Source organism: Recurvomyces mirabilis (genome assembly GCF_035927965.1).
Source record: "Recurvomyces mirabilis strain CCFEE 5264 chromosome Unknown scaffold_15, whole genome shotgun sequence".
In the NCBI taxonomy this organism is placed as follows: Eukaryota; Fungi; Ascomycota; class Dothideomycetes; order Mycosphaerellales; family Teratosphaeriaceae; genus Recurvomyces; species Recurvomyces mirabilis.
Genome location: NW_027041949.1, coordinates 546750 through 560389, shown reverse-complemented (window position 1 = coordinate 560389; position 13640 = coordinate 546750). Strand labels below are relative to the sequence as shown.

At 54.3% G+C, this 13640-nt stretch overlaps 7 protein-coding genes across 7 annotated transcripts; 4 read left to right on the top strand and 3 right to left on the bottom strand.

The window, feature by feature from the left end:
* Positions 1-131: 131 nt before the first annotated feature.
* SWD1 (chromatin binding protein) lies at positions 132-1625 on the top strand (the record flags this gene model as incomplete). The annotated part of the gene is made up of 1 exon (XM_064838874.1): positions 132-1625. The coding sequence occupies one exon, from the start codon at positions 132-134 to the stop codon at positions 1623-1625; it is 1494 nt and encodes a 497-aa protein (XP_064693699.1).
* A 566-nt stretch (positions 1626-2191) lies between these two features.
* Positions 2192-3938, top strand: LTS14_006175 (uncharacterized protein; the record flags this gene model as incomplete). Its single annotated transcript, XM_064838873.1, has 2 exons — positions 2192-2764; positions 2913-3938. 2 exons carry the CDS (start codon positions 2192-2194, stop codon positions 3936-3938), a joined length of 1599 nt encoding a protein of 532 aa, XP_064693698.1.
* Positions 3939-4895: 957 nt separating this feature from the next.
* On the top strand, positions 4896-5384 carry LTS14_006174 (uncharacterized protein; the record flags this gene model as incomplete). Its single annotated transcript, XM_064838872.1, has 1 exon — positions 4896-5384. One exon carries the CDS (start codon positions 4896-4898, stop codon positions 5382-5384), a length of 489 nt encoding a protein of 162 aa, XP_064693697.1.
* Positions 5385-5780: 396 nt separating this feature from the next.
* Positions 5781-7031, bottom strand: LTS14_006173 (uncharacterized protein; the record flags this gene model as incomplete). Its single annotated transcript, XM_064838871.1, has 1 exon — positions 5781-7031. One exon carries the CDS (start codon positions 7029-7031, stop codon positions 5781-5783), a length of 1251 nt encoding a protein of 416 aa, XP_064693696.1.
* Positions 7032-7749: 718 nt separating this feature from the next.
* On the top strand, positions 7750-10016 carry LTS14_006172 (uncharacterized protein; the record flags this gene model as incomplete). Its single annotated transcript, XM_064838870.1, has 2 exons — positions 7750-8149; positions 8182-10016. 2 exons carry the CDS (start codon positions 7750-7752, stop codon positions 10014-10016), a joined length of 2235 nt encoding a protein of 744 aa, XP_064693695.1.
* A 269-nt stretch (positions 10017-10285) lies between these two features.
* Positions 10286-11849, bottom strand: LTS14_006171 (uncharacterized protein; the record flags this gene model as incomplete). Its single annotated transcript, XM_064838869.1, has 2 exons — positions 10286-10426; positions 10491-11849. 2 exons carry the CDS (start codon positions 11847-11849, stop codon positions 10286-10288), a joined length of 1500 nt encoding a protein of 499 aa, XP_064693694.1.
* Positions 11850-12311: 462 nt separating this feature from the next.
* On the bottom strand, positions 12312-13314 carry LTS14_006170 (uncharacterized protein; the record flags this gene model as incomplete). Its single annotated transcript, XM_064838868.1, has 2 exons — positions 12312-13202; positions 13249-13314. The coding sequence occupies 2 exons, from the start codon at positions 13312-13314 to the stop codon at positions 12312-12314; spliced, it is 957 nt and encodes a 318-aa protein (XP_064693693.1).
* Positions 13315-13640: the final 326 nt, after the last annotated feature.

Genomic DNA, 13640 nt, shown 5'->3' with positions numbered 1-13640 from the left:
CGGATGAGGAAGGAGTGGCATGTAGCATACACCCCCCTCAATGATAATGCTTATGTCGAATTATCTCCCTTTGCTTCTTCCATGTAGATGAAGCAGCCAGTCTTTACTACTACTACTACTACATCACCACCATGAACCTCCCACTCACCGACCCAGTCCTCTTGGCGCAAGACATCCCAGACGTGCTCACAGCTCGACTTCGCAGCTCCGGCCAAGCAGTCTGTCTTCGCTTCAGCCACAAAGGCGATCTCCTGGCCTCCGGAACAGCCAAAGGTACCATCGCCATCTTCGACCTAGAGACAAATGGCGTGGCGCGCAAGCTTAAGGGCCACACCACCGGTCGCACAGTCCAGTCGCTGTCATGGGAGAAGAGCGGGAGATATTTGCTCAGCAGCAGCATCGACTGGAAGGTCATCCTCTGGGACTTGCAGGATGGCAGTCGCGTCCGCGTCGTCAGCCTGGGCGCACCCGTCTACATCGCCGAACTCCACCCGCAGAATCATCTGCAATGCGTGGCAGCCCTCTACGAATACCGACCAGTCCTGGCCGACCTCACCTCACCCACCAAGCCAATCCAGCACGCCCTCCCAAATCTCCCCCTACGAGCCCCCCACGAACAGGACGCCAACCCCGAAAAAGCAGATGCCAAGCACTTCACCACCGTCGCCGCCTTTACCCCCTCCGGCAGCCACATCATCACGGGAACAACAAAAGGCTGGCTCAACATCATCTCCACCACCACCCGCCAGACCATCTCCTCCCTCCGCCTCTGCAGCAAACCCATCCTCCTCATCCGCCTCAGCACCAGCGGTCGGGACTTGCTAGTCAACGCCTCCGACACCATCATCCGCACCATTAAACTCCCCGACCTCTCCAACCCAGCCCTCTCCCCCGACCAAATCCACCTCGACGTCGAGCACAAATTCCAAGACGTCGTCAACCGCCTCTCCTGGAACCACGTCGCCTTCTCCAGCAACGCAGATTACGTCATGGCCTCCACCCTCATGAACCACGACATCTACATCTGGGAACGCGGCCACGGCTCCCTGGTCAAAATCCTGGAAGGACCCAAAGAAGAACTAGGAGCAGTGGAATGGCATCCCCACCGGCCCTTCGTCGCCGCCACAGGGGTAGAAAGCGGAAGGATCTACCTCTGGGGCATCACTACGCCGCAGCGCTGGAGCGCCTTGGCACCGGATTTCAGCGAGGTGGAGGCGAATGTCGAGTACGTGGAGGCGGAAGATGAATTCGACATTCAGCCGGAAGAAGAACTGGTCAAACGCCGTCTGGATATGGAAGATGAAGTCGTGGATGTCTTGACGGTGGATGAGGGACAGCTTGAACGGGAGGGACAGCTTGAACGAGAGGGAATGGGGGAAAGGGGCAGAGAGGGGGAGGGCGGGGGGGAGTGGAGGATGCCCGTGTTGTTGGATATGGGGGAGAGTGATAGTGAGGAGGAGATGGTGGCGATTGGGACCGGGCAGTTTCGGCGGAAGAGCACGGCGAGGGAGGAGGGGGATGAGTTTTTGGAGGGGGAGGGGGGTGGGGTTGGGGATGAGAGCAGGGAGGAGGAGGGGGAGGGGAATGCGAATGGGAATGGGAGGAAGAGGAGGCGGGGGGAGTGAGAGGGTTCCAATGGCATGGGCACAGCTTAACCATATCCACGTGCGATGACCCCATACCCCAATGCTTCACCGTCAGATCTTCCGCAGTAGTGTGCCTAATAACGAAGATGATACAATGACACGACCGGACAAAGAACCATCATGCATCCCCATGCGGCTAACGGGTTTTGGCGTACAAGCCACCGTACTAAAGCCTTCCTTCTCATTGTCCCCAAAATATGCTCCCTCAAAAACAAAGACCAAGCTTTCCATCGCGTTCCATGGCCCGCTCGGGTCTGGCATGCGAAACGCTTCTCTGGTCTCGAGACATTGATCCAGGGAAGCAAATTCGCGCGCCAGACAGCTCCGGGAAAATCATCGCATCATGCCACCTAAAGGTAGCGAGAAAAAAAACGGAGGCAAGGCCGGCAGCGCTGGCACCAGCGGTAGAGCTGGTAAAGCCCCTGCGACTGCGGCTCCTAGAGAGAGGGAGGAAGGGGAGGGGGAAAGCCCCAGCCGTTCGGCGTCCCAGAGCCGCCCTGTGGTTGAAGATGAGGTTGGGTGGCAGCATGATGCTTTAGCTGAAGATGGAGAAGATGGCGATGCTGGTGAAGCGGGTCTGGAGGGATCAGGCAGGAAGGGGAGGTCGGGGAGAGGGAAGGGGAAAGGTTTTGGCTGTCGAGGATGCGCATGGGGATGAGGAGGAGGAGGAGGAGGAGGAGGAGGATGCTGCTGCTGCGGGAACTGTTGCTGCAGAGCCAGTCTGGAAGGGTAGACCGAAGAAGGGGAAGGGAAGGGTCGCTACCGATGCTGCCGATGCTCCTGCTGATGATGATGATCATGATGCTCCTCCTATGCCGGCGGGCGCGACGCGCAAGCAGAGATTGGATGCTCGTCTGGCTAAGAAAGCTGAGATTGATCGTGCGGCTGCGGCTGCGGGTGCTGGAGTGGGGATGAGGAAGCGAGGCAGGGGAGATGATGATGCTGCTGAGGATGATGTTGATGTTGATGTTGCCGGTTCGCCGCCGAGTAATAAGAAGGGGGTGAGGAGAGCTGGACCTGGACCTGGGAAGGGAGATGATGTAGGAAGAGAGGCTGTGGGGGGAGAGGTTGGTGTAGATGCAACTACGGCCCCTGCTATCGGCAAAAAGAAGAAAGAGGTGAGAGCAGCTAGAGCCGAATCTGAAGACGTTGGTGCAGCTGGGGAAGAGGCTCGCCGCATACCTGTGGCGCCGCACGACACAGGATGGCACTATTGTGGAAAGAATCGTAGTAAAAGACTGCCACGTCAGCGCGAACCTCTGACAGAAAATCTGGCACTGGGTGGGCGACCCGAAGGATCTTGTGGGGAGACAGCACGTGGAGATTGCTTGTATGGGGAAATTACGTGAGGTCCTGGGAGGTCAGGATTATACTGTTGCGCTGAGGCATGCGGAGGTGGATAGGAGGAAGAGGTTGTATAGATTTTATATGGCGTACTGTCCGCACGGAAGTCTGCATGAGTTGATTAAGGAGTATCTTCCCCGTCGATCTTGGCTGTTAGTAGAGGAGGGCATGGAGAGGTGTGAGAATTGTGGCGAGGAGCATATGACGCATAAGCAGCCGCCGGGGATCGCGGAGAAGGATATAGAGGGGGGTAAATACGGCGAGCGGTTTGTGCCTGAGCCCTGTTTGTGGTATGTCTTCGAGGCGCTAGCTCGGGCCTGTATCGCGATGAAAAGCATCCCGGCCAACGGCTCGGACACAAACAAAGGCGAGGCGGCTTCCGCAGCGGCAGCGAAACAATGCATCATCCACCGGGACCTCAAACCCGCCAACATCTTCCTCCACGCACCCGACAACGCCGGAGATGGAGAAGACAAATACCCTCCTTACCCCCGCCCACGCGTAGGAGACTTCGGCATCAGCCTCCTCACCTCCGCCAACGACCAGTTCAATCCTCTAAGCTATATGATAGGCGAAGGAACCCCGAATTGGATCGCTCCGGAGACTCAGCCACTAGTCGATAAGGCCACGGCGGAGTACGCGGATCTGGGGAGGATCGACGGGAAAGCTAATGTGTGGGGAATTGGCGCCATTCTGGGTGCGTTGATAAGTCGGGAGGCCAAATTGCAGGGGATGGAGTATGAAGAAGGAGAAGATATATTGCCGAAGATTCAGCTTCCTGTTTTCACCGACAAAAAGCGAATCAAAGCGGTGAGGAAATTATACTCATCCGCTCTGCTCGATCTGGTGAATGCTTGCTTAGCTTATCGCCCTGCTAATCGTCCCAGCGCGGATGAACTCCTGCAGGAGATTCTCAGGCGTACGGAAGGGGAATACTGTGGTCTATGATGGGGATAAGAATGGTAGTGATAAGGCGAGGAAGATGCGGAGGGGTGGGATTTTTGAGGGCAGGGAGAGGGATTCATTGTTGTGGCTTGATTTTCAGGGGGGATAAGTATCTGGGGCTTGATGGGAGGCCGGAGGAGGGGGCAGAGTAGTCGTTATGGATACGATGTTGTATCATATCGCACTATCCGTCTCACCTTCCATCCTAGCGCTCTTAACCCAAAGTCTGGCTTCTGAGGCCCATGTTTCACAACATCATCGCCAGGGCAAGCACTGGGTGTCGTGCTTCAAGCTTCTGAGCTCTACCAAAGCAGCGTGGACGGCTGCATATTCACATGGAAACCCTGCCTCCGTTTTAAGACCCAAGTGTCTGCTGTGTACGTAGGATACTGACGGCTGAATTGAGCGACTCTATTCACCTCAACAAGCTTCACTCGACGCTGAATCTTGTGAACCGCGGCTATATAGCGTCACTGCTAGCGTATGTTTCTTACATAAGAGGCTGCTTTCTCCGTCCAAGATGATTTCTGTTGGTACGCAACGCAACTTACTCAGACTGCACGCGGTTCCTCTCCCCCGCTTGATCACCATACTCGTCGCCATGAGCTCGAGGCGGTCTCTCGAAGACGCTCCGCTACCATCGATGAAGCGGACAAAGAGTCATCATCACTGGCGCACATCGACAGGTCTGACAGCTCAGGCTTCCTGCAACTCCCGCGGAAGACTTCGCGACATCATCTACGACTTTTATCCTCGAGTTCCAATTTGCATCCTGTAAAATAACGACCAACGACAGCAAGCTGAATTTTGTCAACCTCGCCCTGCTTCGCCCGCCCGGACTGCTCCTCGTGTCTAAGCAGACCCGCCACAAAGTCCTTCCACCTTTCGTCCAGCATTCTATGCGATCAGCAGTGGTTCGTGCCGCTATGATTCTACCACAACAACGACCGGTCAACGGGTATGCAGCAACTTGGAAGTGAGCTCAAGCTCAAACAACTCGCCATACAATCGTGGTTGACGAAACTCGAGGGCCTCGCTACAAGTCAGGGCGTGGTCATGGCAGCCGCGCTACTGTCGCCGGGAGAGTCCGAGTCCGACTACACTTTGCATCTGGGCGTGAGGACGGGCGCCTCGGCCCCGACCACCGAGGTCAGCGATGGCGATGGGTCGTATGTCACTGGCCGAGCCTTCTTCGAGCTACGCATGCACTTGCTTGATAACGCGGATAGCGTCTTGGTCGGCGGACGGGATAAGGCCTCTGTCGCCATCAACAAGCTGTGGAAGGCCGGAGGCGGTCTGACCATACAGTTCGTCCGGGATCTGGCTCTTCAGTGGCATGCTAAGCACACTGCGCTGTTGGAGAAGGAGGTACGATTGTATGAGCTTCGTCAGGCGGTGCATCCCTACGAGCGAAAAGTAGGGTGGCCGTCTGTCCCTTTCCAGTGCTGAACGCGGATAAGTGTATGCCTTAGCACTGGGGTGGCGCGACTTCTGAAAGCGTCATCTTCCGAAGCGGTGTAGATACGTCTGTTTGGTCTCCATAACCGGAGCGCGAGTTGCAACTCCCTCAATGCGAATGCCCATCTGGATCTGCTTGCCGGCCCGGATAGAGGAGAGTGGGCTGTGATTCCAGAAGACAGTGTCTGCTCATCTGGACTCTAAGTATACCTGGCAGACCATCAGTCATGTAGATATCAAATGCTGTAGCAGGAGGCTATGTCCCCTTTATAGATAGACATGCAAGGGTGCACCGCCAGACTATTGCATGGCCAACAAGTATTCCAGATGTGATTAGATATAGCCTGCTGTCAATTTCCAACGATCGGACTATCTTATGGCATGCTTTCAATAATTCCTGTAATCACACAAACACCTACTCTCCTCCGACATCGCCGTCCCTGCCGTTAAGATCCTATCCCCAACGCCACCATTAATCATCTGATAACAAGCCGGTACGTCCTGTCCTCCAGGACTGGCTTGCGAAATCTCCACCGCATAAGGCCATTGCTCAAAGCCGCCCGTACTAGAATCCTGCTGCGCTTCTTGCCCATCAGGATAAGTGCGAGGAACGTCCAGATACAGCGTGCCTGTGAAATCGGTGCTGTTGAAGAAACACTCGGCCGTGGCGCCGTTGGATGTTATGCTGGTACTGGGTATGACGGACTTGGACTGGGTGAAGTTGAAGGTCAGGCGGGGTGAGGAGGTGTTTGATGCGAGGGAGATGTAGGTTAGAGATTGATTTGTGAACATAATGCTGAACGGGTTGTTCGTCGAGCTGATCGTCAGGTTGGCCGGGATGCCTTCGGAGGGCGTGCTCGATGAGGTGTTGGTGGTGTACGCGGACGATGTATTCGTGATGATCCAGTTGAAGGTTGCTGCACTGCTGGTATTAGTAGTGCCGTCTGTGGGATTGAATACAGTGTATGGGTAGCACCGCCATGTCGCTGGGTTGGAAGTGCAGCTCGTGTTCACCTCCCGCAAGTTTGTGAGCAAGCTATATTCGCCGAGTGGGAAGACTTGTGTACGGTTGTCGGGCGATGTTGCGCCACTAGGTCCGGCTTGGTCTGCTGAGCTGCTGTTCTGGTGTTTCCTCCCAGCGGTCAGCCCTACACCAAGACCCACCGCCAGTCCCACGACCAGCAAGACCACGACCGCGACAACCGCTGCTCGGCCCCATCCGCCTCTCTGTCGTGCCTTCCGTAAATGTCCACCATTACGCCTCAGCTCAGCAAGCTTCTCGCCCTCCACCGGCGCGCGCAAGTCTTCCTCCCCCTCTATGGGATCAGGTACCCACGTATACGCCGGAGGAGCAGTCCGTCCAGTATCTTGACTCCTGCCTCCCGCACTACTTCGGGAAGCTTGTCTATAAGGCGGTAGTCGACCTGGCGAATCCGGGACGTTGTCCAAGCTTCTGATATGACTTCTCGACTGGCGCGTATTGTTCACACCGGTATCGGGCTGTCCTGCGTTCGCTCCTTCTGTGATGGTAGATAGGCGTATGGACACTGGTGCTGATATGCGCCTTTGCGCGGGCGATCGCAATGCAGAGCCCGCATTGTTCGAGTTGGCGGTGCTCCTAAACAGTGACATGGGCATCGCGTCCTATGGGCAGCTGTCACATGGCCAACGGCACTATCTCATGCTCGCACAGTACATCGTCCTGCTCTTGAAGTCCTCTGATAGATAACAGCAGGAGAGGCTGAGGAGATTCTGAGAGATAACACACTTACCTCTCACGCCAAATCACACCACAGGCCATGGCTCTCTCCTACAAGGTCCTAGCATTGTCGCTAAGCAGACGTGGTTGCACGCGAGCGAATCCTCGTCCTGGCCATCGTCATCATCCCTACCTCACCACCGCGCCAGTCGCTGTACCGTAAACCAATCGGAGCATTCTCTGCACGTGCTACCCCACGGATCGATGCTAGCGCGGGTGATTGTAGGCTCGATATAGACATTTAAATTGACATCGACGTGTTCTTGTTTTTTAGTACGAACGGTCATACCAGTAATTCAGGAACAGGTTAGGCAAGTACGCTGTACACGTACCTACTTCATCGGGATACTTTATATTGGGAAGTCGCGATTAAGTGGCGGTCCGTGCTTCAACATTACTCTCTCACTCTCACACCTGTTGACCTACAGCACTACCTGATGTGAAGTGAGGAGTCAGCAACATCGTCCTAGTGCGTTGAAGAACAGGCACTCCTTCTGTTCAACTTACATGTATCCGATTTGACTGCGTGGCCGACGTTCGCATCATCCGCGATTATGATAAATTAGTGATCAGCATCCACAGGCAAAGCTGGACACCATGCCAGTGATCGTGCTCAACATCAACCAGGGCTCTGATGGCGATGGCCGCCGCCGACCAAAGACCGACGACTATACCCGCAATGACGACCACTGGCTGGATCGCATGGGCGAGGTATGGGCAAAGCATCAGCATATCGCTCAACCAGGCAACACGTACAGACTCGACCGGCTACCTGATGGCTACGGAGGCTATGAGAGGCGACGTGGCGATAGCAAACATGTCGACCGCTACGTCCATGGCCATATTCGAGGTCCTGCCCGTTCAGTACCGGACTTCACTGAACATTTTCTCCACTTGATGGATTATGGCAACGCTGTTGCATGCACGTGTAAGCTGTGCTACGGCGGCAGCAGAAGTACCAACAAGATGATAAGTGGCGCACAATCCGTAGCCGGTAGTACGCGAGCGGGAGTCCCACTGGACCTTCAGCACACTTTCCTCAGCCGAAGAAAAGCGTTGGTCGACCTCCGAACGCAAAGCCAGTTCCTTATCAATATCCGCACGATCAACAGCCTCCACCACAGATTCGTCAGCGTCAGGTGGACGAGGAAGGCACGCCCGACGCTCTACGTCAGCTTCTCGACAAGCTCAAGGCTGCTGGCGAAGAAGGCAAGGTCGATGAGCGCATCATTGAGAGCATGTCACCAGACTGGAGAGCAGGTCACTCAATGCTTATGCAAAGTCTGAAGGAGTGCGCGGAACTGCCAGGCTACATGCCTCGTGCTGGTGAGCTCGTGCTGTTCGTGCGCAATCTCAGCGTTGATGATAGCCTGGGCTGGGACGAAGCAAAACGTACATGGCGAGTCATCAATGGGGGAGTGTGGGCTGAAACGCCTCTATGGGAAGCTGGTGTAGTGGCACAGCTACCCACAGAGCCGATCAGTGCGAGAGATCTGCTTGGTGTGCCTGAAGATAAGCAAAAGAGTGTGATTGAAGCTGGTTTCCGGATCGAGCCCATGTCTCAACCTAACAGCATGACCAAGACCCTCACAAAGCAACACAAGTACGTACATCTACATGCTATTCGCCCTCTGGCTTCATGGAAGGACTGCATGGGGTCTTTGGCAGAAGCCGATTGGCATGCAACTGTGCGCAATGCTTTGATGGCAGTCTCATCGTTCTGCGTGCTTGGCAGATATCATTTCAAGGGCGCTTGGCCAGAAGCAACCATCTTCGCGCATGGCATATACATTGGTGCCGAACTTCTGTGTATCGGAGACACTGTCCGCTTGCAGCACAAGGGCCCGCAGCCAGACATCGCATCCGAAGTTATGATTATCACTGCCATCAAGATTCGCATTGTCAACCTCGACGAGGCGAATGATGACGACCAGGATAGTGGCTTGCCATACGCAACCTGCACGCATGTCAGTGGTCGAGCATTCACTCGTGACCCGAGGAGAAGCTTCGACGGAATTGGTAAAGTCCCAATACCCCAGGACTCCCCAAACTTGCCAGCTCCTCTGACAGGTTCTGGAACATGGTATCATATCAGCGATCCGAAGAAGTCGAAGGCACGCCTCGAAGTACCTTTCCAACGAGTAGCAGGCCGTTGGTTCGAGAGCGTTGCCACGAAGGCATGGTATACGCCACCAAAGAACGCAGCCCCACCTTCGGCCTTTCAAGCCGTCAACGCACGCCCTGCAATCAAGGTCAACGACAATGATATGCCTTCAGATGTCTCCTTCTCGCTTGCTGAAATTCTCGAAGCGCGCACGTTCAGTCAAAACCACGATTCACGCATTGACAGAGCTAACGGTAAGACTTGGTTCTGGGCTGATACGAGAGTACAGCAGCTCGATCTGCATGAGATTAATGGAACTTACGTTGGCGTGAAAGATGACACTAGATCGAAGGAGCAGATGAGTGACTGGCGAAAGGCACTCAAGGCACTGGATGGGAGGCAAGGCGGGATCGAGGAATATCATGCTGCGAGAGAGCAGCGTGAGCTGGCGCAGGCGAAGAGGAAGAGTGAATTGGCCGCTTCAGAATCTGGGCTAGTGGCTGGTGGTGTGCAGACAATGGGTGAGCAGTCGAGCGGCGGTGACGAGGATGAAACACAGGAGGACGAAATAGACGAGGCGGCAGGAGGTGAGGCGATGGAGGTCGATGTGATTGTGCCAGTGGCCCCGGCGGCTCGGATGGATATTGATGATGACGACGAGGATAGCGAGAGTGCTGGAGATGCATTGGCTGCTTTCAAGGCTGCTCCGACCGCCAGGAAGATTCCTGAAGTGATCGAATTAGATGACGATGATGATTGATGATGCATATGGGCGACAGGGTTCCAATGCCTATAGCTTGAGGAGCACACAGGCCATTCGGTGCCTCCTCCGCAACCCAACGACGCAAGTAGCGGACAGACGACGTTGACATGCTTGCGCTCATGCTGCGCAAGATCGCATCGCCACTGGAGACTGTCTGTCGGGTATGCAGCAAAACTGCTCGATCTCTACAGGACCCCAGGTAGCACGTAAGGGGGTTACACACCCTCACGCTATCGTCCTGAGATACATGCAAGTCTCCTCTCCGCTCATGCTCCATTCGTGCCTGCACCAGATGGCTGTATCGCGAACAGCTTGTCAAACATATTATCCGGATCGTACCTCGCCTTTATTTCCTGCAGGCGTGGATAATTGTCGCCGAAGATATCTCGACTTTTCTCATCATATTGCTGTATGTAGTCAGCACGAGCTTTCTCTACGACATCATGTTGCATGAGTGTGGATAAGACGTACATCATAATTACCATAAAGCAGCACCGCATTCTTCTTCCCTCTCACACTTGCACCTCCTTCCACTCCGTCTCCGGTTCGTTCTCCTTTGCGCTCCAGCTCATGCTTGAATTCAAGACTCAAGTCTCGCGCAAACTGTCTACACTCTTTATCATTCTCGGCTTTGCTCCAGAGCGGCATGATCAGGCTGTTGAGATGATAGCCTCGATTCGCAAAACATCCTTCATCGCTCGCGACTACAATGGTCGGATCGTAGAGCTCCCACGCTAAAAGTGAGCCTTGGGCGTCCGGTTGTGAGTCCAGGAAAGTGTTGTACTTGCTTAGTAGTGTGTGGACAAACTCCTCGCGGATGGGAAGGACGAATGCAGCACCCTTCATGCTAGATCTAAAGCCAGGAGCTGTAGGTATCTGCTTATTGACTTCGGGGTAAGATTTCATGCTCGTCATGTCTACCAACGGACCGAGAGTGTAGATTGGCTGGAGCAACTTCTTTGCCTGTGTTTCGTTCCCATCGAAGGCGAAGATGAATAGAGTTACTGTTTGTCCGCCGGCATCTGGTGGGCGGCCGATGGCGAGGAGGGAGTTGAGTTGACCTTTAGTCTTTGTCGGAGTACCTTCACCAGGGACATAGTAAAGGTCATTTACTATGGTCACGAGTTTGCTGATGACATCCGGTGAAGGTGGAAAGACGAGTGTCCCAGCATACACTTCTTCTTGCCGATAAGCTCGAAGAACAAATTCAGTCGTGACGCCGAAGTTCTGACCAGCGCCATTGAGAGCCCAGAAGAGATCTGTATTCTCGGTCTTGCTGGCACGAACGATGGTGCCGTCGGCTGTTACAGTTGTAATGGAGATGGTGTTGTCGATCACCAGTCCTCGAGATCCAGACAAGTGGCCATAGCCTCCACCGAGTGTCAACCCACCTACACCAGTATCTGCAACAGTGCCACCAACTGTGGCAAGCTTGTGCTGCCAAGCTGCTTCATCGACATCAGCCCAGATGCATCCGCCTTGAACATGAAGCTGCTGCTTCTCGACGTCGACCTCAACTTTACGCATCCGACCAAGGTCGATAAGAAGGCCACCATCGGAACTGCTGGCTCCGGCTGTGGAATGTCCGCCACCTTTCACCGCGACATCGAGGTAATGGCTCGAGGCATACTTGATGGCGATAGCAACTTCCTCGGATGAGGAAGGCAAGATTGAGACTCCAGCCGGCTTGACAGCGGCTAACGACCAGCGTTCTATAGATGCCCCGTAGCCTGGATCTGAAGATGTTAGGACATGAGCTTGCGTGCCTGAAAGCAGTCTTCGGAGCTCATCGACGTCGGACTGATTCACCGTTCGTCGCTCGCGTGCCATGCTTTGCTGCCTTTCAGCATTCGTGTTCGATTTCTTATACTTTGACTTCAAGCCTGTATCCAACGTTAGGCAAGTGTCTTGACAATCAGTGAGGAATGATTCGAGGAGTTGGATGAAGTCAGCCTCAGACTAGAACTAGTTCGCTTCCGGCGAAGGGTTACCAACGTCCAACCTGAGCAGTTAGGGCCAGGCGTTTGCAGTGATGTCAGTGAAGGCCTGTTGCGCTTCTTCGTCTCACGAGAACAAGACGGGGGGACGTACTATGGCCGAAATGCTAGTATCCTCAGAAATGAAGTGAAATGAGCTGAGGGCTGCCGAGGATCATTGCGGGGCCTTCTTAATGAAGCTTCCAAAATTGAGCTGAAAACACGGAATAAGTCTTATGCTTATGCATGGACGAGAGTCGGCAAGCTTGCCGTATTATGTAGGATATGATGCAAGACAAGGCATGCTCAAGCCCAATCAGCTCGATTGAATCCAAGCTACTACCTTTTCCACGAACTCCCTCGGTCTCTCCTCCGCGATCCAGTGGCCAGAGCCGTCGACTGTGTCATATCTCACGCTCGAATAGAAAGCCTCGGACGTCTCATTCGACTTCTGCTCATCGGCGAAGCTCTTCCCACCCCACAGGTTCATACACCTCACTTCGCACTTGCCTTTCTCCTTGACCCACTTGTTGTTCATGGCTGCATCAGCTTCAAATGCCCTGTAGACGTTCAGTCCAGCTCGCATGGCACCTGGTTGAGCAAACGCGGTGGCATAAACATCTAAGTCGTGCGTGCTGATCGCAGCGGGATTCTGCGCGTATCGATCGTAAAAGTGCTTCAAGTAGACCCGCTCCTTGCCTGCAATAAGGAGTTCCGGCAAATCCGGTACGGCGTGGAAGGTAAAGTGAAACATGGCCATGGTATTTTTCGTCTCCTCATACAACTTCGATCCAGGTAGAGGGCACTCGCCCCAGCAGACACTTGCTGTACACTCTGGATAGAGGGTAGCATATGCATGAGCAACCATGCCGCCGATGTCGTGGCCTACAACATGGATCTTGTCTTTGAGACCTTCGTGCTCGGTAACGAGACGGAACAGATCTCTGGCCATGATGTCTTTGGTGTAGCCACTCCATGGCTTGCTAGACTCTCCAGCTCCACGATAATCGGGCACAAGGACATGATAGCCAGCGTCTGACAATGGTGTGATTACCCGGCGGAATTGATAAGAGGTCTGTGGAAAGCCATGAATGAGAAGGATAGTTCCTTTGGCCCTTGTGCCTTCTGTAGGCTTGCAGCTTATGTAGTGTAGCAGCACGCCCGGTTCGGGAGATGGAGAGTCCAGTGGCAGATCATCTATGTTGGCCTTATATCTCGTCAGGATAGACTACAAGAAGTGGTCTATGACATACTCTGTAATGCTCCCATCGCGAGTCGTCGATCTTGTTCGCTCCTGTCAGGCCACCAGAGAGAGACATGCTGGACGTGGAATGGCTGCGAGGATTTGGGTGGGAGTGTAAGAATCGGAATGTAGGAAAACCCGTCAAAATGATTAGTGACACATCGGTCTATCTCGCCTTTATGACCACAAACTTTGGTGCTTGGTAGAAGACTACTCCACTGACGCTGCCCCAGCGTCACCTTCAGCGTCACCATTCAGCGCCATACCCAGAGTCGTGCTTGATTTCGTCCTTTGCAGCTTCGGAAGACCAGAAATTCACCACATCGTACCGCCGACTAGCTGTGGATCGTCCATCTCCGGCCGATCATCTTTGGAAGCATGATGGACATTTGGTTTGAAGGA